This window comes from Macrobrachium nipponense, chromosome 1, assembly GCF_015104395.2.
Source record: "Macrobrachium nipponense isolate FS-2020 chromosome 1, ASM1510439v2, whole genome shotgun sequence".
In the NCBI taxonomy this organism is placed as follows: Eukaryota; Metazoa; Arthropoda; class Malacostraca; order Decapoda; family Palaemonidae; genus Macrobrachium; species Macrobrachium nipponense.
In genome coordinates this window covers 201,716,218-201,743,333 of record NC_087200.1, presented here as the reverse complement: position 1 = coordinate 201,743,333, position 27,116 = coordinate 201,716,218, and the positions used below count along the sequence as shown (strand labels likewise).

Sequence of the window (27,116 nt, the reverse complement as noted above, 5' to 3'; positions counted from 1 at the left end):
GTCTTAGGACCGACCAGAACGTACGCGCAAGTAGTTGGAGGCGACCGTCAGGGGTCTGTCGCTGTTCCTCCTTCTGAAGGAGGAGTATCGAGGGATATGCTCTTGTTGGAGGGACTGGACGGTCCTACTCCACAAGACGCTGTGACGCCCGAGATACAGAGGAACTTCGCAGAAGTCATTAAGTTGATGCGTCTACATAATGACCTCGCGGAAGGATCGCCGCTACCACCAGCAGAGCCCACGTCCCGGCTCGAGTCATTTTGGGGTCCCAAGAGGGAACCCAAAATGATGATGGGGTTGCCACGATCGGAGCTTGCGGACTCGGTCCTGGATCAGGTGGAGAATCTCGTCTCCGGACGGGAGGACTCGCTAAAATCCGGACGGGCGGGGGGGGGTCCTCTAAGCTGCTTCTTTTCCTCCTCCTCTACAGCGGCAGAGGCGATTTTACGTGCCATCTGAAGACCCGTATATTGCCGAAACAGGTTAACCCGGAGTTAGCGAGGCTGACCTCCATGTGTCCCTGCAGCAGCTCCTGTCGGAGAACTTATGGTTCTCGCAGCAGGAGGCACTTGCCCTGGAATCTACCGCTATGGCAGCATTCCAGGCAGTTTTCCTGGTTGGATTTGTGGTCCCTCACAATATCCAAAGTAGCGGCCGGCTCTGGGAGTTCTGCTCTCGAAGACGACGCTTCTTTCAGAGACTGTGCCAGTCTGGAGGAAGAGCAATCTCTTACTCGCCCCATCAGACTGCTAACCTGTGGGCCAAACTTGGTTCGTTTCGACGTAGGGACGCAGTCCTTACCCGAGTGACCAAGGGGGCCGGGCGTGAAGCGGCACTCGAGCTACGAAATGGACCTCTTAGAGTTCCCAGCTCTCTTTCCTGGAGAGATGTGGACGCTGCGGTGGGAACGGCGGCGCACTGACGAGAGTGACCGCTTAGTCCACCAGGCAGTCTCGAAGGTTTCTGGGCAACCTCGAGTAACTGCGGCCAAACCAAAGAGCTTGGCTCAGCGCTTGCCACGGCGGCGAAGACGGTTGCACCGTCCAAACCCCGTGCGAAGACTCCAGCTGTTTCAACTTCTGCTAGAGGAGGCCGAAATCAGCCCTCCTCCCAGCCCTCCTTTCCCCGAGGAGGTGCTGGAAAGAAGTCGAAACGAGGAGGGAAACGCTAGGGATGGCGTTCCCCCTCACCTGCTGCCAGGAAGTGGGGGGGTGCCTGGCGAGCCATTGGGCGACTTGGCAGCGCTACGGCGCCGAGAACTGGATAGTAGATGTCCTTCTGGGAGGGATATATACTACCCTTCGAGTCTCGGCCCCCCCTCATCTCCAAACCGTCCATCTCACAGACCTATGTCCGGGGGGGATCAACAAAGGACAACGCTCTTCGACAGGAGATCAAGACCATGCTGGCGAACGAGCTGTAGAAATCGTGGAGGACCAGTCACCGGGGCTTTTACAGCCGCCTCTTCCTAGTGGAGAAGGCATCGGGGGGCTGGCGCCCGGTGATAGACTCTCTCCCCTGAACCGCTTCGTTCGCACGACGCGGTTCACGATGGAGTCGGCACGCTCAGTGCTCGACTCGATCAGGGGGAACGATTTCATGCTTTCGGTGGACCTGAAGGACGCGTATTTTCAAATACCCATCCATCAGTCCTCCAGAAAGTACCTTCGCTTCATCTTCGACGGGACGGTGTACCATTCAGGGCACTTTGTTTCGGTCTCTCAACCGCCCCACAGGTGTTCACGCGAGTGTTCACTCTGGTGTCGGCTTGGGCCCATTCGAACGGGATACGTCTTCTGAGGTATCTCGACGATTGGCTGGTCCTGGCGAGCTCCCGCTCGCAGTTGCTACAGGACAGAGATCGACTCCTCAAGTTTTGTCGCGATCTGGGGATCGTGATAAACTACGAGAAGTCCGATCTCGAACCCAAGCAGAAGATGAAGTACCTGGGTATGCTGATAGATACGGTAGCAGGGCAAGTCTTTCCCGCAGACTTGCGTATCAGCAAATTCAGGAAGGCAGCCGGCCGGTTCCTGTCGCGGCAGGAACAGGCAGCAGCAGCAATGGCAAGTCGTGATCGGCCATCTGTCGTCACTCGAGAAGTTAGTCCCTCACGGGCGTCTTCACCTGCGGTCTCTCCAGTGGAGGCTAAGGGAGAGTTGGTCTCAGGCTAGGGATCCTCCTTACCTTCCCGTGGCTATCACGGACAAAGTGAGGCAGGACCTAGCCTGGTGGCTCGACGACAAGAACCTCTAAGAGGAGTGCCTATACGCACTCCCCCCCCCGGAGATGCTTCTGTTCTCAGACGCATCGACCGAGGGATGGGGCGCACACCTGGAGGAGTTGCTGACTGCAGGTGTGTGGGACCATCACGAAAAGCACCTTCACATCAATGTCCTGGAACTCAAGGCGGCGTTCAACGCTCTCCAAGAGTTTCGGACCGCTTGGTGGGACACTCAGTGGTGATGGTGCGACAACACCACAGTAGTGGCATATGTCAACAAGCAGGGGGGGTCTAGTGTCTCTTCCGCTCCATCAGTGACAGTGCAGGTGCACGAGTGGGCCACGGCTCACTCGATAGAGCTGTCAGCACGCTACATTCCAGGCAAGAAGAATGTAGTAGCAGACAAGCTCAGCCGTCGGGATCAGGTGATAAGGACCGAATGGTCCCTACACCAAGATGTGGCGGAAAGGCTCTTCAACCTGTGGGGGCGACCGGTCGTAGACCTGTTCGCCACCGGCACAACAGGAAACTTCAGGTTTTCTTCTCAGCTGTGCCGACCCCATGGGCAGCTGCAGAGGACGCTCTCCAAACACCCCTGGGACAACCTCTTCGCTTACGCCTTTCCTCCCTTCTGTCTGATTCGGAAAGTGATCAGTCGAGCGCTGGTCACTCCCAATCTCAGAATGATCCTGGTGGCTCCCAAACGACCTCAGGCCGTTTGGTATCCGGACCTGCTGGCTCTTCTTGCGGACGCACCGAGAGAACTACCCACCTGGCACAACCTTCTAGCCCAGCCACACGTAGAACGGTACCACCACGCAGTCCAGTCCCTTCAACTTCACGGCTGGCTGTTATCCACCATCTCTTGCGAACGAGAGGCTTTTCTCGTAGCGCAGCAACAGAGATGGCTGGACACGTCAGACAGTCCTCTGCAGCTGTGTACCAGGGGAAGTGGGCCGTCTTCTGTGGTTGGTGTCGTAGACAGGTTCTGTCTCCTCTCAGAGCCACTCTTCAGCAGGTAGCGGATTTCCTCGTGTTTCTTCGCCGAGAGAAGCTCCTCTCAGTACCCACAGTTAAGGGATATAGAGCCGCCCTGGCTCTCGTCCTAAAACTGAGGGGACTGGACATCTCGAATTCGTTCGAGATATCCTTGCTAATGAGGAGCTTCGAAAGGTCTTGCCCACCCAGGGAACTCAGGCCCCCTGCGTGGGATGTGACTCTGTACTTAGGAGTTGACTCGAAGACCCTTCTTCGAACACTCCGAGAGTCGTCAGACAGGGATCTGACCCTCAAGACCCTCTTCTTGCTGGCCCTGGCAGCGGCGAGAGAGTAGGGGAACTACATGGCCTTTCTTATGATGTAAACATACCAGAGGCTGGGGATCTGTGACGCTCGATTTCGTCCCGAACTTCGTAGCTAAGACTCAGAATCCGTCGATCCCTGACGACAGGTTCGAGTCTTTCACGATCCCCTCCCTTCTGGACTTCACCGATAACGATGCGGATGAGATGCTGCGTTTGTCCTGTGAGGGCGTACGGCGCTATCTGAAGAGAATCGACATCTCAGGCCTGAGTGTCGACGCCCTCTTCGTTACACTGGGGTTACCAAGAAAGAAGTCTCCAAGAACACGCTTTCTTTCTGGCTACGTGAGGTGATCAGGAGAGCGTACGAAGCTGATGGTAGCGACGACACTCCGTACGTCTCATACCGACCGAGAGCCCACGAAGTCGAGGTATCGGACCCCTCCTTAAGCGGTTCCGTAAGAACTCTTCTCCGTGGCGTCAGGTCCTGAGGCAGGTGTCTGGGCCAACCAGAGACCACCTTCAACGTCCTTCTAACCGTTCGAGGGATATTGCCCACAAGTCCTTGGAATACTTTTTCCTTGGGACCTTGTGGTTGGGCTGCTCTAACACGTTGTGTAAGGCTTACCCAGCACCCGATGCAGGCAGAACAAAGCATCGATTCCTGGTTATGACTGGGGAGAATGCAATGTTTGTGAATGAGAGAGTGACTGGCTTACTCTTCACCATCTTTTTCTACCTCTAACCTGTGGGCGAGGGGGATAACGGTCGTGTTACCCATTGCTGGAAAGGCAAGTCAGAATGCAGGTAAAGTACTATTCTAACAGAGCTCCATCCTATCCTCTTTAACTTAGAGATTAGGGAGTTAAACTATCCACCCCACTTCTCCAACAATGGGGGGAAGAAGTGGATGCCAACATGAGACAAACCCATTACTTTACATTGGCTTACATGTAAAGGAAAAAGTTCTTACAATGCTGGTAACGAAGAAGAACACCTTGCCTCCTTCCTCCTTAGTACTCGGCCCAGTAGGTCCTGACCATTGGATCCTAGCGGTGCACACCCCGATCAATCGGACAGAGGCTTGGATCCCTCCCTCGCTCTTACGACCAGTGGAGGCCATTCCAGGGATGGACGAACACCAGTTCTGTTTCATACAAAAGACTCAGATTCCTCCCACCAGAATCAGTTCCTTCCTATTGTTAAAGGACCATGGTTTTGTATTGCACGTATCGGAACAAATGACAATTTGTTCGAAAATTGCATTTTTCCTAACTAATACAAACCTGAGTCCTTTAACATAAAAGTCCCTCCTCATGCCACCCCTCACTCTTGCGTTATTTTGCATGGGCCAAACGCGGAAAAGTGATTTGTTTACGCCTCCAGTCCGCGCGGCGCGCCGACGATCCGGTATACAAGCAGTTTAAACTACCGTTCTCCCCTTGTTCGAAGCTTACGACCGTTCCAGCTGCCGCTTAGCTACTTGGCCATATTGGTTAAAGGACCTCAGTGGTTTGTATAGTTTTTAGGAAAATGGCAATTTTCGACAATTGGTCAATATTGCACAACCAGTGAAACAAAATGTCCTTATTCCCTCGTCTGGAATTATGTTGGTGCTCTCATAGCTGCTAGGATTGAGAGAAACGCATAGTAAAGGAGTTTTCATGGGAGTTTTGAGTCAGTCTATCACATAGTTTTGACTGCAATCAATTTGTAATATCACAAATTCAAAAGGAGTCCCCCATGGATTCAAGAACACATTTGTTGCTGTAACGCATTGCAAGAGATATAAATAAAAACTGATTTCAAGGGAATGGTGGTGGGTTTGGGATTTTCAGTTTCAAAATGTTAGCAGGATATGACCTCTAAACCGTGTAGTCCAGAAAAAAATTGGTGAAAATTCTGCCTGGCAAAATGGACCAAATTCCTAAACATTCCCACCAATTTCCAAAATGGCCTATCAAACGAAAATTGTGAAAATGAACAACTGGATAGAGTAGGTGTTTTGTCATGGCTGTTTTGCTAAAGCATGGTTAAGTCCAGCAACCATGGTTATACAACATGATTGATGTTTTAATAGATTTAGTGATTATTAACAAACTTACTAAGAGTTTACATGCAGGGTCAATGAATGTTTTTCAAATGCAGTATCCTTTAAGGGCATGCAGAGGGAACCAACCAGTTTTCAAGGAATTATTAAAGCAAGAACTAATGTGGGTTAGAGAGATGCAAAGGGACATGGACGTGATTGGAAAGTGAGGTTCAAGAAGATTAGGGACCTTCTTAAGAATTAAAATGGAGTCTGATATAGTAGGACAAAAGAATTTCTAAGTTGGCTGAAGGAACAAAATTGGAAATAGAGAAGACTACATTGTTGCCTACCAGCAAATTCATCCCAGTTTACTTAATTGGTATATATTCATATGTACATGGGGTTGACCAGGCATGCAGGCCTAGAGACTACTTTGGCAAAATTAACAAGAAAAAAAATTCTGGTTTCCAGGGGCCAGAGAAAATACTTAAAAGCAATAAAAAATCATGTGTGACCATGTATGGAAGTTAACGTACACATGCCATCAGATTTTGTTTGGACCCTTTCAATAAGAGACACGGTTAAAATGAGAAACTCATGGTAAAGCCTTTGGTGTTTATATTTAACTGTTTTTACTTACTAGAGCTGTTCACTTGGATTTGGGCTTGAAGGATACAGTACCTGATGATTTTCTGACCACAATTTCAAAGGTTTTATTGCTATTAGATGAGCTCACCTAAAGTTATATATTCAGATAATGGTAACTCAGTTGAATAGCCAGCAAGCAAGAAAATCAGAAAACCATTGGAGAAAAGGAAGGTGGGGTAACTTGGATCTTTTAATATGCCTAGTGACGCCACCTTGGTTATGAATGGGGCAAGTGAAAGCACCCTGATCAACCTGTTTCCAAAAGTGGTTCTTTGTATTAGTGGGGAGGGAATTCTGTGTTGAATTTTGGAGAGTTTACAAACTGGCTTTGTTATTTGGTATTGCTAATCTGATGCAATGAAAGACCAAATTGGAACAAAAACCTGGGTTTAGGTTTAGTTTAACGGTTTGGGGGGCTACCTCTGTCCCAATGATCTGTTGCTTGGTCAGATCACCACTTGCTTTTGTCCCAAGCGGGATGTAACGATATTAGTGGGGATCACAAAACGAGATTAAAGTTTTATTACAAAGTAATTAAAAAATAGAATCCTTCTGGGAAAAGTGGTCAACGAGGGACCTATTTTTCCATCATTGTTAATCAGGCAGAAATGGCATTACAACAAGGAGGAATGTAAGAGTTGGAGATTGGTACTTGTAACTTTTGGCAAAGATAGTAATGTTGTGATGGGGCATGGAAACTAGCACCAGGTGATTAGAAGCTCTGATCCAGTGGACAAGATGGCGTTGTCCCGTGATGTTGAGTTTAAGGTATAGAGATTATAAAGCCATGGGAAGGGATATGATGGTGAAGTGGATAAGCTTATTATTTGTAAGATCAGTTAACACAGGTTTGGTGGTGTTATTAGCAATAGAAAGAACAAAAATGGTAATCATACTCTTAGTTTAAACCCTATTGGATAAGGGTTATTCGGTAAATTTGTCACTAATGGTGGTGGGGGGAGTGTATCATTATCATGAGACAAACTTTTACAATACTATAAGGATATATTTGTTTTACAAAAAATGTTGATGTGGGGTTGGAGCAAAGTTGTAACTTTATTGCGCATGTGGAATATCTTTTGTTCTACCCATATCTCGTGTCCGCACGGTTTAGCGTGGGCCGAAGGTGCCGTAAAACTTTTTGCTAAACCCAACGTCTTGTTTTAGAAAATCAGAAAGGATTGGGTATTTTGGTGTCCGACTGTGGGGTATAGCCGTTCGGCAACTCGTTAGCTTCACATCGAAGCTTTATCTTTATTTTTCTTAAATGATTAAAAGTAAATAAACGTTAAATCGCTACTTAAGTATAAGTAACTATTTAGCGGTTAATGATAAGTAAAATGAATGATAAAATTAAAACTTATGAATTAACTTACTTAAACTAGTAAATTGCCTAATATAGGCCTTAAGTTCGTGTGGCGTGCCGTAATAATGTACCTGCAAAGGTAAGAAGTACATTACCTCAGAGGTTACCCACAGCCACGGCGAACAGTTTGCAGTAAGAGTTTTCTCATTAGCAAGGCCGGTCCTCTACATTTGTAAAAGGGAATTAAACCCAGAAACAAAACTCAACGTTCTTAACCCTCCAAGGACAACGACAATTTTTGAGGAATACGTTGCAACGTCCAACATTTTTGGTGATAAGTGCTTTACATTATTATGGTAATCTTTGGCCATGTCTAGGACAAATAGGTTAATGTTACGAGCAATGGGTTTCACAAAGTTTTTATTTTATAGTGGAATCTACTCTTTAATGTAAGCTTGTTTTTGGTTTTTGGGTAATAATTGTTTTGTTTATTGTTAAATATGAAGTAACGGATTTGAAATTAAAATAAAATTCCAATATTAATTCCAAAATTGTCGTGTATTCCATATAATAATTTTTCGGAGGTAAACTATGTGTTTTATCGTTTCCGGGTGAAGTAAGTTGATTTTTTTAGAAACGGTCTTAACTGGCCTAACTGTCGCTCGTGGTATTTCGAATGGTAACCATATGGAACTCCAAGTTGCGGACGTTAATTACTAACTTATATTAATTATTATAATCTATTTCACGTTGTTTCGATATATAATGGTAACTCGGTTAACCCGTAAGCATCAATGACTTTAGGCGGTGGGGTGTTATCTTTTAAATATGTTTGCAGGCTAAAATCTATTGGAGTATAATTAGTTAATCAATGTTTCTGATAAAGATGGAAGAGTTTGGTTTAACCCTATGAATATTATATCATCCTTGAGGGAGGATGCGGGGAATACACCAAACGAAAGGTTAACTATTTACTTCCAAAAAGCTAACAGGAGCTTCATGGTGATAATAGATTTCAACTTCTTCCGTTTTGTAAGATTCAAATAACTGAAAATCGAAAAAGAAATCGAGTCAGTTTGAACACTTTGATGAAAAAATTCAATGATTTTTGGGTCAGGACACCATGAAAATAATGAACAGTGAATGAACCAATATTATAATGGGGAGTTAGATAGTCCCATGCAGAATATAGCATTCCAGGTTGAGTAATGAGAGCCTCGACAATATAACAAAATTCAATAAAGTGAGTTCAAGTGGGGCTTCTAGCAAACATTTAAGCTAAAGCCGATAAAGTTTTAGAAACCGATGTCTAGAATGAATATGTCTGATGGGAAACCCCCTCCTTTAGAATTGTGGAATCTTTAGTGGAGGAGGAGGAAAAAGGATAACTTTTTGCTTTCAATTTCTTTGCCATTAATCATTTAAATAAATGTCATTGGGGTTCCAGAAAAATCTGTCCGGAATTCTGCCAAACAAATATATTTGACGATGGTTACCGTTAGGGGCTTATGCCGTTGAAGGTAGTTAAGCATTTGACTAGTTCTGAACCGTAACTAGCCAACTTTGGCAATTGAAATGTTTAAAAGAAGATAATTCCTTGACGTAGATTATATTTGTTGACGAGTACTTTTAAGGAATCAATTTTGAGTGCTGCACCAAGTGCTGAATATGATCCAGAATTCTCGTCGGTGAAAGTTTGACCTCAACGAAACACAAATCCTATCTGCATTGAACTTGAAAGCACACAAATATTGATTTATTGGAAGTGGGGGTCCCTCTGGGGTCATAAATTTTTGAGTCATATAGTATTTTAATAAACTCCCCATACCCAAGTAAAGAGAGAGTTTGGTTCTAAATTAAACAAATACCAATTAATTTCCTAATATATCTTGACATTCTTTCTAATTATAATGAAATTATCAAAACTTTATCTAAAACTGTTTCCAATAGAAAAAAAGAAAAAAAAGACCTTCACTAAAACCTCTAGTTAGAAACCTAGTCCCTAGCCAGTTCACATTTAAACCTAAAGAAAAGAAAATAAGGTAGGTGTAAGTACGATTCAGAATTTTAAATTTGCAAATAAGTAACTAAATTAATTTGTAAATTGTGTGCAGCTGAAGGCCATACTTTAGGAAAATGTGGTTAACTTTAATAATTATCAATGATAAATTGGCCAGACTGAGGGAACTTTCACTCTGCACTAGATGCGCTGGTTCAGGGCACGAAGACAATGAATGTTACGGGAAACAAAATAAGTTAAGGTTTGAATGTCTGTTGTGTAGAAAGAGGGAACACATAACTCCATTGTGCCCTTCTTTGAATAAAGCCGAACTAACTACTAAAACTAACGTAAGCTTATGTTTTGCTCAAAGAAGTTTTGATGCGTCTCACATTTTACCCACTATGACTTTTGTTATTTAGAAATGGCAAAAGGCTAGGAAAGTCAGAATGTTTGTTTTGACAACTGGCAAGTCGAGCGGTCATATATTTCCGAATCTGCAGCTAAAGATCTTTGTCAGGATGTAGAGGCGTTGTATGCTTTGGAATGTGATATAAGCACATATATAGGACAAGAAACTAAGGGCTTCAAGCAAATGTCCACTGGAATAAATATAAACAATAATTTGATATTAATACCTTTATTAGTTGACAAATGTCAATATAAAACTTTGAAGTGCCTGGCATGAATCAAATAATAAATAAATTTAAAGAAAATAATATTGCTTTATTGGATGAGACTTTTTTGTGACCACAGAAACCAATGAAAGTATGAAGGTTGACATGTTTAGGAATAGAATATCATCCACTTTTTCTTACCTTCGGTAACTTGGACTAAAATGGTTGGGTTGGGACTTGTTTTAGGTCCATAACTAAAGAGGTAGCTCCCTGTATGGTAATGGTGTTTCAACTTTTTGGATGAGGCAGAAAGTAGAGCTGTTAATAAGAAAACACTGAATGTTAAAACAAAAAGCGTGGTAAATTTAGTAATGGATCCTCTAAAATCTTATTTCAATCCATTAGAGCTTATATTAGAAGACAGTGAGGTAGACAATGGACTTGAACACCTTTTTAGTCTTGAATCCTTGGGATAAAAAAGTGTGAAAAAGAATTGGTATCCTTTGATAAAGAACAATTGACAGATTTAGAGAGGGGAACTCTTTTGATAATGGATTTTATCACGTAGAATTGCCCTGGTATACCGATAAAATTGACAGCGTCCCATCTAATCATTTTGTTTCACTTAAGGTATTAGACAGAACAGTAGAGTATCTTGGTAAAAAGGGTCTCATTGACAAATACCAGGAAGTTTTTGATAAACAACTCGAGGATGGTATAATCGAGGAAATTAAAGTAAGTCCTTCTGACTATCATAAGTATATATGGATTCCCATTGACACAGTAAAAATTAGAAGAGCAAGTACACAAAAAATCAGGCAGTATTAACTGTTCTTTAAAAACTTACAGGGAATTGGCTTCACTTAATGAAGCAGCTTATCCTGGGATACATTTAATGGCTCAATACTGAAATTGCTCTTTTACTTTAGAACTATTAAATATTAATGTTGAGTGACGTCAAACAAGCTTTTTTGATGATTAAATTAAAAATTGAAGTGGACAAAAAGAGATTTTGTTTCTTTTGGACGGGGCGGGGGAATAAATTAGTATCTTATCGCTACAAAACAATAGTTTTTGGTTACACTTCTTCACCTTTTATATTAAATTTTGTTAGAACCATCACGCAGAAAATTATCCTGATGATAAGTGTAAAGAAATATTAACTAATAACTTTTATGTAGACAATCTTCTTGTAACTGGTAACAACATTGATGAAATGAAAAATTTGTTATAAGCAAGCTAATGATAGGATGGAACAAGGGGGCTTTATTTTAAGGTCTTGGAATTCCAATTGTGTAGAGTTGAGAGAAGAAATGGCGTCTGATAATAGACTTGTTGAACATTCTTGCGAAGAGGATAAAGTATTGGGTTATAGATTCAACGTAAATAATGATTCTTTTAGTCTTGCGCCTTGTAAAATAGACCAGAAGCAGACACAAAAAGAAAAGTATTGTCACAAACTTCTAAAATATTTGATCCTTTGAATATAGTCCTTCCTGTAACAATAAGAGGCAAAATTTTAATGAGAAAAATATGGAAATTAGACGTTGGTTGGGATCAAAATTTACCTAAAGACATTTGTGGGGAAATGAAAATTATTAGTAGAGATTTTGAAATGTTATCTGAACTTAAATTTCCTAGAGAGTCCCTTAATGAACTAGACTCGTATGGTCTTCAAATTTTTTGTGATAGCTATGGGTTTGTGGCCTATGCGGTTAATCAAAATGATAAAAGTTCTTATTTGTTCTCCAAATCTAAATTGGCTCCACTGAATAAGAGAAATGAGCATAGTTTTGTGTCCCCACTTTGGAACTAATGGGAGTAATTCTAGCTTTTAAATGTTTACCTTCCTTACTAGAAGCCATACGTATATAAATTTTCAATTCATTAATATTTGTGTTGATGCTCAAGTGGTTTTAAATTGGCTATTGACCAGAGAAACTAAATAAAATCTCAAATTTGTTAGAAATAGAGTACTTGAGGCAGATGGTCTTAAAGTTGAAATATCTAAGCTATTTAAAAACTACCTGTCTTATATCACTACGTAATACAGAAGAAAATCCTGCTGACATGATCACCAGAGGTTTATCCTATACTAAATATTTAAGTAAATCAACTTATTGGCTAGAAGGTCCAGAATGGTTGAGTAATGATTTTGACAAGTGGCCTCTTTACCCTTTATTGAGTATATCGCCTTACTATAAGCATCAAATAAGTACAGTATGCGCTATGCAAATAAATAAAGTAAAGGCTGGTATTCTCAATATAAATAAAATGTCAAGTTATGAACAATTGTTAAGAATTACCAGTTACTTGTTCAAATTTTGTAGTAGATTAAAGGGTGGTGATCCTAAAAAGAAAGCCTTGGAGTATTGGGTGAAAATTGCACAGAAAGAATACTTTACAGTAGAATTAGATTTTTTTACAAAGCAGTGCCAATATTACTAATAATATACCTCCTCTAGTGTCCAATTAAATTTATTTTTAGATTCCAAAGGGTAATAATTGGAGGTCCTAGTGGGGAAGAATATCTAAGTGTTTGTACTTTGACTTTGATGTTCATAACCCAGTATTGCTTCCTAAAGAGCATAGGTTCACCTCATTGTTAATAAACGCATTATCATTTGAATGGTACAGCATTTAGGAATAGGCACTACATTAACTCCTTAGGGAACAGGGATTTTGGATTCCCAAGGGTAGGTCAGCAGTAAAGACTGAGCTGAGTAGTTGTAATATATGTAGGAAATATAATGCCTTAGCTTACAGATACCCGAAGTTTACAGATATGCCTAAACACCACATGAATTTGTCAAGCCTTTTCAGCATGTAGGTATTGATTTCACCGGACACCTTTGGGTTAGGGATGAGTTGAGTGGTAAGACCACAAAAATGTTCATATTAGTTTTCACTTGTCTTAACGTGTGCGCTGTGCACTTTGAATTGTTACCAGACATGTCCACTAAAAATTTTGTTCTCGCTTTCCAAAGATTTAGTAATATGTACACAATACCACAATACCTGTTACAGTGACAACGCTAAGTCTTTTCTCAAGGGTGGAAGTATCCTTGAAAGGTCTTTGGAGTCGCAGGAATTTCAATCTGAATTAAGGAAATGTAATATCAAACACATTAAAATTCCTTATATTCAGCATGGGTTGGTTCTGCTTGGGAGAGATTGATTAGAGTGTTAAAGAATTGTCTTTATAAAGTAATAGGAAGGTCTAAATTAAGTTACTTTGAATTATTAACTACCCTTTCTAATATTCAATTAGCGATCCAATTCCAGGCCTTTAACATATAGATCAAGCTCAGAAAATTTAGAGTTTATAACTCCAAATTCCTTTATCAAATTGCATGGTAATTCTCCCATCATTTTGAGAAAAGATGATAGTGATGTTTTGGTTGGACGATTCTAGTCAACCTTCTTTAGAGAGAACTGTAGAAATACAGGAAGAAATTATTGAAAATTTTAAGAAATTGTGGTATGAAAATGATCTCTTAAGCCTGAGAGAACATAGCAGAAATTTGTACCAAAGTAAGTGGGAAAATAGAATTAAAGTTGGTGACATTGTCTATTATAGCAATTAATAAGCCCAGACCATTTTGGATGATGGGTAAGGTATTAGAATTAATATTAGGATTTGACAATATAATTATGTCAGTGAAACTAAAGCAAGCTAATGGGACTATAGAATATCATTCTATTTGTAATCTTTATCCTATGGAACTGTGAGTGACACATGCTATAAGAGAAAGGCAAACCAGAGACAATTCAATGGAAATTGAGTAGAAACAGGCAGTATAAATAAACCTGAATCTATTCACGTTGAACAAGGCGAAAGGTCTGTAAGACCCAAGAGAAAGGCTACCGAAAGATTTTGAAAGAATGCTAAGGGAAATTTAGATAATTTGTAAATACTGCTTTTCAGTATATTATTTACTGTAATTACTAATAATCAAGTTTTTATTTTGACTAAAATGCTACACACTCGAAACTTTTTTCAGTGTGAGGATATACTTTAATTTTTAAATGCTTTATTCTTTAACTTTAAAACAAGATTAAGGGCATTGCAAATAAGTACTTTCTAGGTAATAAATAAATAAAACTAAATACGTAAATAAAAAAAAAGCAAATAAAATTAGGAGATAGCCTATAGTAAACTAAGCTAAGTTAAAATTGGTGTAAATATTTAAATAAAATACTACACTTAAAATAAAGTGAAGACTTAAATTAAAATGCTACACTTTTAGTAACGTGAGGATGATACTAAAGTACTTATCCATACTTTTTATTAGCGTTGTTGGAAATAATTGTTTAACGCAGTAGCCAGATTTAAGGTGGCCTTAATAAATAATGTATGGTTAATGATGATATTCATTGCAATTCTATAATCGCAATCCTTTGTGGGGACTGTGTTAGAAATCAGAAAGGATTGGTATTTGTGTCCGACTGTGGGGAATAGCCGTTCGGTCGTTAGCTTCACTCGAAGCTTTATCTATTTTTTCTAATGAATTAAAGTAAATAACTTAATGCTACTTAGTATAGTAACTATACTTAATGATAAGTAAAATGAATAATAAAATTAAACTTATGAATTAAATTACTTAAACTAGTAATTGCCTAATAGGCCTTAAGTTCGCGCGTGCGTAATATGTACCTGTCAAAGGTAAGAAGTAAATTACCTCAGAGGTTACCACAGCCACGGCGAACAGTTACAGTAAGAGTTTCTCATTAGCAAGGCCGGCCTCTACATTGTAAAAGGGAATTAACCCAGAACAAAACTCAACGTTCTTACTCCAAGACAACGACAATTTTGGAATACGTCAACGTCAACATTTGTGATAAGTGCTTTACATTATTATGTATCTTTGGCCATGTCTAGGGAAAAAGGTAACGTACGGCAATGTCACAAAGTTTTATTAGTGGATCTACTCTTTAATGTAAGTTGTTTTGGTTGTTGAATAATTGTTTTGTTTATTAAATATGAGTAAGATTGAAATTAAAATAAATTCCAATATCTGGTACTGCGTATTGTGCTGAGTGGTGGTGGTGGCAGGTGTTATTCTTGTGGATGTAGATACAAGAATGAAGTCGGTGACGCATAAGGCCGGCAGGTGATGGGATATTTGTGTTTGACAATCTCCTACTGGGGTTCAAGGCCTGTGATAGTGAGGCCATTGAAGTGAGTGCAATACAGTGTATTATGGATGTTATATGATATTTCAATTGGAATTGCCCTTATTGGTAATTGGATTCTATGTATATATACAGTAATGTTTTATGATATGAGTACATTTAATTTTTGATGCCGAGTGCTTTAGTGACACAGTTACCATAATTTACAGTGGTATTTATTTACATTGCTAAAAACATAGTTATTGTTGTTAGAAACTATACATATCAATATGGATTGTTTCATGTACATTACTAGAAGGGTTGTATTAAGGACAAATATTTTTTTTATAATTAAATTAGGGAAAATTTCAAAATGCTTTTTATAAGCTGGTTGTTTACTGTATTATTTTTTATTACATGGAATATATATTTCATGGTTGGAACCTATCGTTGGCAATAAAAACTGTTACTACTTATGGTTCATCCTTGAACATCCCAGTACAACTTTAAGGTTCTTTTGATGTCTGAAGTTAGTATAATTACTTTTGTTTTTCTACAAAGGTTAAGCTGGAATGTCACACAGCCTTCTGCATAAAGCCTATCATTCTTAAACCATATTGGACACAAAAATTCAATGTATTCTATATACAAGTCGATTCTTGCAGTGTATTCCTGAGGGAGTCATTTTAAGTGACCCTTAATTTCACTTGTCCACGGTACTTGAATAGTGGCGATTCTAGGGTGGGGGTCATGGGGGGCAGTTGCCCTTCCAGAATTTTGGCCATGCCCCTTGGTTTTGCACCCCCCCACTTTTTTAATGAAATATTATATGTAAAATTAATCATTATTGAATATAACAATAGCCACTAACTAGTCACAAAATTGGGCTGAATAGTCTCAAGAACGTGATGCAATGTTCTGTTTTGCTTGTAGGCACTTTGCATCTCCTTCTTATGGCAATGCAGACGATGCATTTGTAAAGAGTGGGTTTAGACGATGGAAAAAGGCACAAGGAAAAGATGGGGCCAATGCAAAGCGCCTGAGCTCATATATCCACAAATCCTCCTATACTGCAAGGATTGGCTACCAACACAATAAAACTGATAAAACACCTCCATTAAACAGAGTGTAAGTGAGGGCTATTAGAAGAAAGTCCGTGAAAATCGTCATTACATAAAAACTCTTTAGGGGAAGATTATTTTACTTACCTGACAGTAACACAAAAAATAACACAACAGGGAATGTGGTGATGAACAAATCCAGGAAATATTCGTAAATTTCTTAGATTCATTGCCAAACATGATCCTGTTATAGCTGAACGCATCAAAATTGGTCCAAAAAATGAGAAGTTCACCAGTTCTGCAATGCAAAATGAGATGATTGATACATTTGCATCAATTGTGAGGGAAGAAATAGCTGAATACATAAATTCCTGCCATTACTTTTCTGTTCAAGCCGTTGAAGCCAAGGATGTGAGCAAAACTGAGCAATTAGCACTAGTAGTACGGTTTTATGATGAAATCTCACACTGTATTCAGAATGTTTTATTTCCTTTACTCCCACCCATGTCTTCATTGGATGTTGGCTTGGGATTTGATGGAGCATCAGCCATGAGTGGAGGAATTAGTGGCGTTCAGTAACGTATAAAAGAGAAAGCACCTTTTGCTTATTATGTTCATTGTTATGATCATAACCTCAATTTGGTTTTGACAAGTGTTGCAAAGAATGTACCACAAGCATCTGAATTTTTCAGTCTTCTTGAAGAAGTCTATATCTTTGTTAGTAATGCAGAAGTTCCTTTCTATAGTGTGAAATGTTTCCTGAAGAACAAATTCGAGAACTTCAACATCTCAGTGATACTCGCTGGTGGTGTCGGGCTACCTCCTGTGAAAATGCTTTATTACGTTTGGAATGTATTATAAGACTTTTGAAGGAGAATTCTGCAGATGATACCTGGAGCTTCAAGGCTTGTATCTTGCTAGAGGTTTACTTGCTCAGATGGGTGCAGAATTTGTTTGTTTACTGCAGTTTTTCTCTGAAATTCTGGGAAAAATAAATAAAGTATCTCAGCAGCTACAGGACAAACAGACAGACCTTGGAAAAGCAGCTAAACTTATTTCTTGTCTTCGTGAAGATTTAGCTGATGTAAGAAACTCCAACTTAATTGAGAATTGTTCTAATACGGTTGACGAACTCTGTAAAAAATGTGACATTTCACCAACAGCGACAAGAAAACATTCTAGAAAACCTCGACAGCTCCGTGATTTTATCATACTGGAAACATCTGGCCAGAGAGTTGTGGAGCCAAGTCATGCACAACACGTCACAATCTTGTATGAAGTACTAGATTGTTTAAATAGTAAATTAGAGCGTCGCTTTTCAAAAGATTCATGTGTGATCTTCTGTGGCATTTCAGCTCTCTGTCCTGAAGGACAGACATTCTTGCATGAGGATGACTTGAAGTCATTTGCTTTATCATATTCAGTTAAACAAAGTAATTTAAAACACGAGCTACCTTTAGTCAAGAAATTGCTCCAGAAAGAACCTCAGCCACCTACATCACTGGTGGAGTTTTTGTCATTTATTCATCCATATAAATCTGCCTTTGATTGCTTATACAGGTTACTATTGATAGCTGTAACACTTCCTGTTACTAGTGCTTCTTGTAAAAGAAGTTTTTCCAAAATAAGAATCGTAAAAACATTTCTTAGAAATTCAATGACTAGTGAGAGACTAAGTAACACTGCATTATCATCAATTGAAAGTAAACAGGCTGAGAGTATTGACTTAGATAGTTTTGTAGATGAGTTTGACAGCTGACAATGGTAATCGTAGAATCAAACTGCACTAAACATTTTGAGAATTGTCCTGACATGGTCCATATCTGTTTTGTGTTCATATGTGTATTATAAAAACTTACCATTCTCTAATAATTGCATATTGTTATAAATTGTATATGGTTTTGAATGTCGAAACAACATTTTGAGAATTTTCATGATAAGCCTCATATCTGTCTGTTCATTTCATTAATTAACACCTTTCCTTACTTTGTTCAAATGTGCATTATACAAACTTGCTATTCTTTAATAATTGCATATAGTTTTTAATGTGAAACCAGCATTTTCAGAATGGTCATGACATGGTCCATATCTGTCTGTTCATTTCATTAGTTAACACCTTTCTTTAAGTTGTGCAAATGTGTATTACACAAACTTGACATTCTTTATTAATTTGCATATTGGTTGGGATCATATGCTATTGTTTTGAATGTCAAACTGAACCTTTTCAGAATTGTTGTGACATGCCCCTTGTATATCTGTTCATTTCATATAGTTACTACCTTTCTTTATGTGGTTCAAATGTGTATTATATTTATACATACTATCCATTCTTCAATGTTTGGGTATTGTTTGGAACTGTATATAGTTTTGAATGTTAAATTTTCATATCATGTAAGTCAGGTAAAATATCAGATGGATGCTTTACAGTTGTTTTGCTTAGGAATTAAACAAAATTTTATATGAACCTTTACCTTTAGTCAAATTCATTCTTCCATGAGTTTCAAAATGTTTCCAAAATTGTAATTTTTTTACAGTCACCTTTCCTATGATGCCCACCCAACAATCATCTTTGCCCCAGAGTTGCCCCTCCACTTTTTGAGGGGTAGAATCGCCACTGTACTTGAAATGTTTAGCATTTACTTCTGTGTATGAGTAGTGCTTAAACTGCTGTTGACCTTTTTAGATACTTCCCTCTGTGTTCTATTACCTGATTGTGAGAACAGTGGTGGATCTTGCATGAAACCTGCAAACTGGAGTAGCTGTGTTGGTGCAATTGACTTAACTGACTGCCTTGGAGATGACTGTGCCTGTTGCCATCCAACAGGTAAGCCTCTAAAGGAAGATCACTTAAATGCAAACCCCTAAAGGAAGGGTACAATCAATGAATGTCCTGTACATCATGATAAAGTTTTCTTTATAGAGGTGATCCTCAGTTGTGATACGTTTACCTGTCTATCTGGCCAGTATCATAGATGTTTAATGTAGGTTCAATCAATCAACGGTATTCCTCTGGCATATAAGGAGAGAACTTTGTTGTAAAAGATATCTCTTACTTGTATCACAATTAGAATCTACATTGTGCACAGAACTTTAAGGCCACAAAATATCTATGAATTTCAAGTTTAAAATGTTTACCATTCTGTTTTTTAATATGTAAACACAATTGATGAACTCAACAATGCAAACAGTTACAAACTCTTTACAACAATGAAGAGAAAATGCAGTACCTAGATCACAAACATATCTCTTAAAGTATAGAAAGGCTTAAAATAGAAGATTTAAAACTACAATTACATAACAGCCGTCCAAAAGATAAACTTCAGCCAGTAGTTTTTGCTGTGAGGATAGAATACAAAATAGCCAAATTCCTTGAAATATCAAGCCTCACCTTTCTATATTGCCTATAAAATATAATCAATATTATATATGTATATTTTCATTATTTATCATTATGCAGTTTTTTAGGTACTCTTTCATTGTTTAACATCACAGGCCTCCTGGAGTGCGCAACACAAAGTTTTTTCTAGCATTTGATTTAAACAACAGATTTAAAAGACATCAGAATCCTGGACTGAGTGATTGTGTAAACATCCACTGGGAGTTGTGTTCTCACTGTGCCAAATTAGAATGTGTAGTATGCAGGTGCATGGGTTGGGTGGGGGCAGTGAGGGGCACTCAGCCCCCTAAGCTTTCTTGGCAAGCCTCGAAATCAGCGATACAAAAAATATCTATATGTATGTTTATTTATATACATACCAATTATTATAAGGTCACGGAACAAAGCGTCGAAAAAAATATAAATAAAGTTGAAGTGTAGAGAGGGATGAATTTAGATTAGTTATTTTTAACATTTGGAACAATATAAATAATTCATTACATATAATCGTTACCTGTTAAAAATAATAAGACAAGGCAGTTTTCTTTAAGAGCTGAGACATCTAATCACTTTGTTCACAAATGAATTAATGACCTGACAGGTCTTGAGGACACAGATGAAGGTTTCTCTAATATCTCTGACAAGGCCAAGATTGTTCTGCTGCACATGAGATTGATACAAACTTGAAAGACTCCTATCAAGTAGGCCGACCCAAGAGGATCCAAAAGATCTCATCCAAGTTAAAAGACTTTTTAGGGAGTTCAACTGTAGGAATGAGTGAGGACAGTACAGGTCTCACTCCTGAGGTATCATTCAAAAGAATCCATTTTGACATATTAGATAGATTTCTCTCTGAGATGAATGATAGATCCACTCATAATATGCCACTGATAGCAGCGATGGATGCACTTCAGTGTAATTCTAATGACTTTTTATGATAAGAAACTGTCTACCATAGTACAGTTTTATAAAGATATACACATAGATGAAATCTTTCGAAATGCCCAGATTTCTGTAGTAAAGAGTCACTTTCTAACCAAGAATGAAAAGCGTAAGAATTTTTTTGAATTGTGTGATGAACTCAAACCGTTAGAATGTGCTACTCAGAAATTCTTGAAATTGTTAAAATTCTCATTCACCCGTTCAGTAACTACACCTGCAGTGAACGACTGACTGTCTTCAGTGCTTAGCTTAGTGAAAACGTATCTATGAACTACCACGAAAAATGAGTGCGTGAATGACTTGCTTCTCAAGGCCTTAGAAAAGGAGCTTGTTAAAAATCTTAACTAAGACATACTGATTAATAATTTTGCAAAATTATGATCAAGCAGGTATCCACTAATGCAGTAGATAATATCTGAAATGCATGAAGTAAATGTTTATTTTGAAATTTCCTTAGATGAACCATGTTAAAATTATGTACCATTTTACCTTTACACATTTTCTGAAGCTTAAGATCTTCCTGTTCACATCAACTTTTCTTGTTTCCTGAATGACCTTGTTCTAGGCAGTGAGCTATATTTAATGTTAAATTGCAGTTATTCTAGGACCAATACTATAGTTTATAACTTGATTTGTTTAGAAATCTCCACTAGCTTTTCTTCTTGATTTATTATCTCAAAATTTGATGTACAGCATTTTTTAAGGAATAAAAATTCTTTAAAGTTCCTTTACAAGTAGCTTCAAATTGTTCCTATTTTGCTGATATTTCTAAAAAAAATTTCTCGGGGGGCCTTATAGTGAGCCCCCAGCTGGTTAGATTTGCTTTGCTAGCAACTCTCTCCCCACTGCTTTCGGGAGAGAGCAGCCTCAAATAAACCTTTGTCCCCCCCAAGGAAAAATGAGTGATCGCCCCTCTTAGTAGGAAAAGTTACACAAACTGATGAGCACATTAAAATCAATGTTTAACAAATTTCTTGGAAATCTGGTTTCAGGAATGTTCACCAAAACCCATCTGTTCAGACAATAATGGTTACTCTTCATACGAATAGCAGCCATGTATGCAATGGTATCACTTATGACAAAGGGTGTGATGGACCAAATTGTGCTTGTTGTTTCATGGGTAAGTGGCTTTGCTTTGCATCTGCAATCATTTCTTTCACTTCTTATTTGTCTCAAGCACCAGGAATCTTACAAAGAGCCATTTCCCTTTGGGTCTCGGTTTATAGTTCGTACATTTTCACAAAGTTTTCGTAAGGAGTAAATTTTTCTGATAAGATTCAGGTTTGGTTATTTTATCCACCACAGTTGCAAGGGAGCATTTATTGAATAGCATAAGAATAAGCATAAGACCTTGTTTCTTTTCAAAAAATATAAATCATCTCATTTCATACTTAAAATATTGTTAAGATTGAAAAAACTGTGAATGACTTTCTTTTTGACAAAAAAACACAAAATTGATAATATGCATGGATGTTCTTCACTGCTTTCAAAAGGTTTTGTGAAAATTCTTATCACGTAATGTATTATTAATTTAGTTTATCCTCCTTTGTGTATTATTAATATCACGGATGTTTTTATCATTCCAGATCCTGATAACTGTGTTGATTACCTGAATGTGGAGGAGACAGTGGGAAATGCGTGAAAGGTGATGACTGGGGAACTTGCTATGGCTTAAGCTGAACCAGCAGGTTGCCTTGGAAACAACAAATTGCAAACTTGTTGCAGGGGTGGGGGGAAGTCACATAAAAAACAGTAGAAGAACTGGATATATTTTTTTGCTGAATTGTTATAAGGCATAGAGTCACATATTTCTACGATAACTAAAAGTGTTAATATAATTTATGTATATTGAAAGCACATGCAAAGAAGATTTGTAGCATAGTAGATAATATAATTGTAGGTTTAAACTTCTGGAACGTATATGCATTATATTTTCTGAAAGCTCGTAGCTTCTTATGTTTAACTTGGTCTTTGGTATTTATATTGAGTTAACTTTATTGTCATTTTTTAAACTGAAATAAAAACAAAGTCAATACACAGAACCTCTCACGTTACAACCGAACAAAATTTTTGCATGTCTGGATTATATGTAAAGTGATAATTCCTTCAGGGATGAGGGCTTAAGTGTACAGATATGAATAACCATGAAATGATGAATTAACGTTAACGTAAAGAAAGTTTTATCCTCCCTAAACTCTCAGATTGTACCCCTAATGCCCAGTGCACTGCTAATCAAGGCTATTGCTACAATGGTACAAGTAGCTACATGTGCACAGGTACCATCTATGAACAAGGAAGCGGGGAGGCTGCATTTCACTTTTGTATTAATGGTAGTCACTTAACATAACCTGGGTTCTGTTATCTTTAAATTTGGAATACCATTCCCCCCCCTTTTTTTTTTTTTTTTAGCCTTTTCTCATTTTACAATAGCTCTGGCATCTGGAAATCATTGTTTCACATGCATTGTCTTGGCATTTCAGTAGAGTACTGATACACCCTCCCTTGTTACGTGAAATTTTTCTTGGAAGATGCCATGTAGAATAAGGCTATTTTTTTGTTGTACATATATACGTATAATGGAAAGTGAAATGGCCTTCTGAATAATGCTTATTTTAATTCTCAAGAGACACTTGTTATCCACTGTGATGTTTAACATATAAAACATGTTCTGAATTTCCAGCACTTTTATGGTGCTATCAAATAGTACTTGTAAGGAGACTGAAAGAATGTAGTGACTACTTGCGAGCTTTATCCATGATATATATGTGATATCACTGCCTTTCATCTTTCCAGATACTTCTCTCTGTGTTCTTTTACCTGGGTGTGTGACAGTAGCGGATCTTGCATGAAACCTACAGACTGGAGTAGCTGTAATAAGGTAGTTGATTCCACTGAATGCCTCGGAGATGACTGTGCCTGTCGCAGTCCAGGAGGTAAGTCGCTGAAACTCCTGAAGGGTCACTCAATGAGAACCTTGAAAAGGGAGACGAAAATGTATCGAATTGCCAGGTTTTTTCATGGCAGAGTCTTCCACTCTCAGTCAAGTGTTTGTGTATAAATCTGCATAAACTTCTACCATTTCATCTTTCTGTAATTATTTTATCTAATTAATTAAGACAGTTTAATGTTCTAAACTTACTATTATTATGATTATTACCATTATCATTAATTATTATTATTAACAACTTAGCTACAACTCAAGTCGGAAAAGCACAGTGCCACAAGCCCTTGGGCTCCAATAGTTAATGTATTCCAGTAAGTGAAAAGAAATAAGGCAACAGAAGTACAACAATAAAACATAAAACCCTTAAAAATTTTGAAATGAGAATCACATGAGCCTGCTATAAAAAATATAAAAAAAGTATTTGCAATTAGACAGACAGTGGGAAATTTCAAATATTGTCTACTTCATGACTAGGAAGGTTATTCCAGAGAAACTGTATGATACTGAATCTCACAGTAGCAAAGGCTAGGCTGTTTAAAGTAACTGCATATATCGCCACGCAAAGGATGTCCAGATCTATGAAAAATATTAAAAGGAGCAGAAAGGTAGTGACAGACTTTAATTTTAAAAGTCAGAATAAAAAATTTCATGGAACTCACTTTCTTATTCAGAAACTTCAGATGGCAGTTTATTGGTACAGACTGGAATTTATAAGAGCTCAAGTTTTTATGCTGTAGTATTTTCCTTAACTAGGGAAGAATATCCAGAACACAAAATGCTGTGAATGCTCAGGAAATGGTAGTATTTCCTAAGCCTACATAGATCTCTAAAGCTCTCATGAGATTTTTTATTTGCTGATTTCTTCAGTGGTTGAAGATGACATAGATCAGTTATATTTCTCAAAAAGTGAATTTGCAGTACAGAATGGAACTAAGACTTTTAAATGACTCATTTAATCAGTATTCATTGACAATGAAGAGACCTGGGTGGATAAGACCCCTAAAACAAAACAATTGCACTTTAAGTTTTGTAATGGTTCAGTTACATTCCTTAAGAGAACTTGCAACCACAGGCTTACATTAAGAGGTGAGATCAGTACAAAAAGTAACATCATCCACATATGTAACCAGTATGTATTCTGGGCCAGACTTCACATCATGAGTACCCAGTATTAAAAAACAAAAGTGAACCAAGATGACTGCCTTAAGAACCACAGAAGTTACATTGTAGTAGTACATAGTAGCTCTTGGGCCTGCCAACAACTAAGCTTTGTGATCTATTAGTTAACAATTCAGCAGTACCAGGAGATAGTGCCACAACTTCCATTTGTATGAGTTTGAAAACTAGTCTTCTGGGATTAACACGGTCAAAAGCAGAGCAAAATACAAAGACTGGGCATTTGTATAAAAAATGAAATTGGAAAGAATTGCAACACAAACACACAGGTTCATGTAGTAACCTGACTGTAAACTAGTAAATAGACTATTATTTTCAGCAATGGCATTCACAAATTTGTCATGATATGTTCTGAGATGTCCCTTATGTGTTGGAAAGGTCAGCTAAATTTAGAATTTGTGAGCATATTATGTTTGTCTTTTGTAATAAATATACCTTCATTTTTTCCCATAAACTACCTATGGCAAATTTTTCCTCATTTATCAGTTTATATTACTTTATATTTTAGCTAAATTACTCTGTTGTGAAGAGTTTCATTTTGGGTTCCTGAATGTATTTGCCACAGAGCAGCAGCAATGGCTTTTCATTCAGCATTTTCATTAACAACTAAAATCCAATCATATTCAAGGATGACTGTCTTGGGGAAATTAGCATGAAGTGACCAGTAAGCCCAACTGAATAAAATCCTTGATGTATTCACAGTATGTTCATCAAGCAGCGCCTGCACCGGCAATAATGGTTACTGCTTCAGTGTGCAGAGTAGCCACTTATGCAGTGGTACCGTGTTCTCTGAAGAATGCAGTGGGACAAATTGTTCCTGCTGCATTGAAGGTAAGAAACAGCCTTGAGAGATGAATTTTTCTTTTAATTTTCATTTCTGGTTTCTTATTCAAAGATTTCAAGATTTTTCTTTTAGTTATATCCTAAATGTTGAGGAATATTGAATACTTCTGTCTCCTTCAGGTACAAAATTTCTAAATTTGTATTTAACCCTTTAATGCCGATTGGATGTATTAAACGTCGACATAAATTGTCTGTCAGGTGCCGATTAGACGTATGGTACGTCGATAAGAAAAGTTTTTGTACATGAACTTTCCTGCCAGATATATACTTAGCTTACGTCTCTGACGTCACGACAGAATTCAAAACTCGCGGCAAATGCGACAGGTAGGTCAGGTGATCTACCCCACCCGCCGCTGGGTGGCAGGTGTATGAACCAATCCCCCTTTCCAGTCATAATTTTTCTGTCGCCGGTGTCGACTACATCTGTTGTCGATACCTCTCGATTTTGGACTTATTTTTACCTTTTCGCCCTGGATTGTTTCATCGGACTTTTGGTGAAGTACCTGCTCCTTGGCTTGGCATTTGCGATTTGTGGACCGGTTTTTTGATTATTCTTTTGATTATTCTTGGAATTTCATAGTCTTGATTTAGAAATTAAGAAATCAACTATGTTCAGAGTTTGTTCTGTTAGCGATTGTAAGGTGAGGCTACCGAAAGCTGCAGTTGACCCCTCCACACAGTATGCATGAGGTGTAGGGGAAATGACTGCTCATTTATTACCCCTGTAATGAATGTGGTAATTTGATGAAGAGATGGAAGGCACTTTCTCTTATGTAAGAAAGCTTGAGAAGGACAAGGTTTATGAAAGCTTCATCTAGGAGTTCTAGTAGCCGCACTAGCGAGTTGAAGTTGATAACCCTGTTGTAGACGTAGCGCCTTTACCAGTTTCAGCCCCTGCTTCCTGCATTGAACCCGAAGATGCGCCTTCGGAGGTGGACACTATGAGAGCCACTATTCGCAGCATGGAGCTGAAAAATTAAAGTGCTAGAAGGTAAGAGTGATAGTAATTTGTGCAGTGATCCAGTGCAGTGGAGGGTGCGTCTGATCGGCTCCCTAATGCTTCTAGACTAGAACCTCTTCCAGACTCCCAGACCCAGTGGAGGAGGAAAGTCGAAAGCCGCAGGAAGGTTAGGGAGAACCCCCACCGGTCAGGCGTCCCCTCGGTAGCGCCTGATGTTCGCTCCCAGGCTACCTTGGATCGCGCCAAGAGAGAAGTCTTCGGCAATGCTTCTCTGTCTTCGCCTTCTCCTTCGCCAAGCGTGGTTGGGACTCCTCGGAAGCTTCTCGGGCCGTCGAAGAGAGCCTTGGCAGGCTTCCGCTCCTCCCCTCCAGGCTGAATTTTTTCGGAAGATCCTGGATTGGATGTGAAGAAACCGAGGATGTCTTTGGAGTTTCGCTCTCCTAGTAAGGATTGAGGCTGCGTCTCCCGTGAAGGACTTTGTTAAATCTCCTACACGTGTTTTGGCTAGTCTGCAGGCGCAGATTACGGCTCTGGCTGACTCTGATTGTGACTTCTTGTCGTAGGAAGGACG

The 27,116-nt window shown here is 39.0% G+C and overlaps 2 protein-coding genes across 2 annotated transcripts in view; both read left to right on the top strand.

The window, feature by feature from the left end:
• The first annotated feature begins 17,240 nt into the window (after window positions 1–17,240).
• LOC135219064 (zinc finger MYM-type protein 1-like) lies at window positions 17,241–18,062 on the top strand. Its single transcript, XM_064255493.1, has one exon. It carries the CDS (start codon window positions 17,241–17,243, stop codon window positions 18,060–18,062), a length of 822 nt encoding a protein of 273 aa, XP_064111563.1.
• Window positions 17,256–27,116, top strand: part of LOC135219063 (fibrillin-3-like) — a 53,436-nt gene continuing 43,575 nt past the window's right edge. Inside the window, exon 1 of the mRNA XM_064255492.1 lies at window positions 17,256–19,127. Within this exon, the coding sequence (XP_064111562.1) occupies window positions 19,040–19,127 (88 nt within the window). The 5' untranslated portion in view covers window positions 17,256–19,039. The remainder of the gene's footprint in view (window positions 19,128–27,116) is intronic.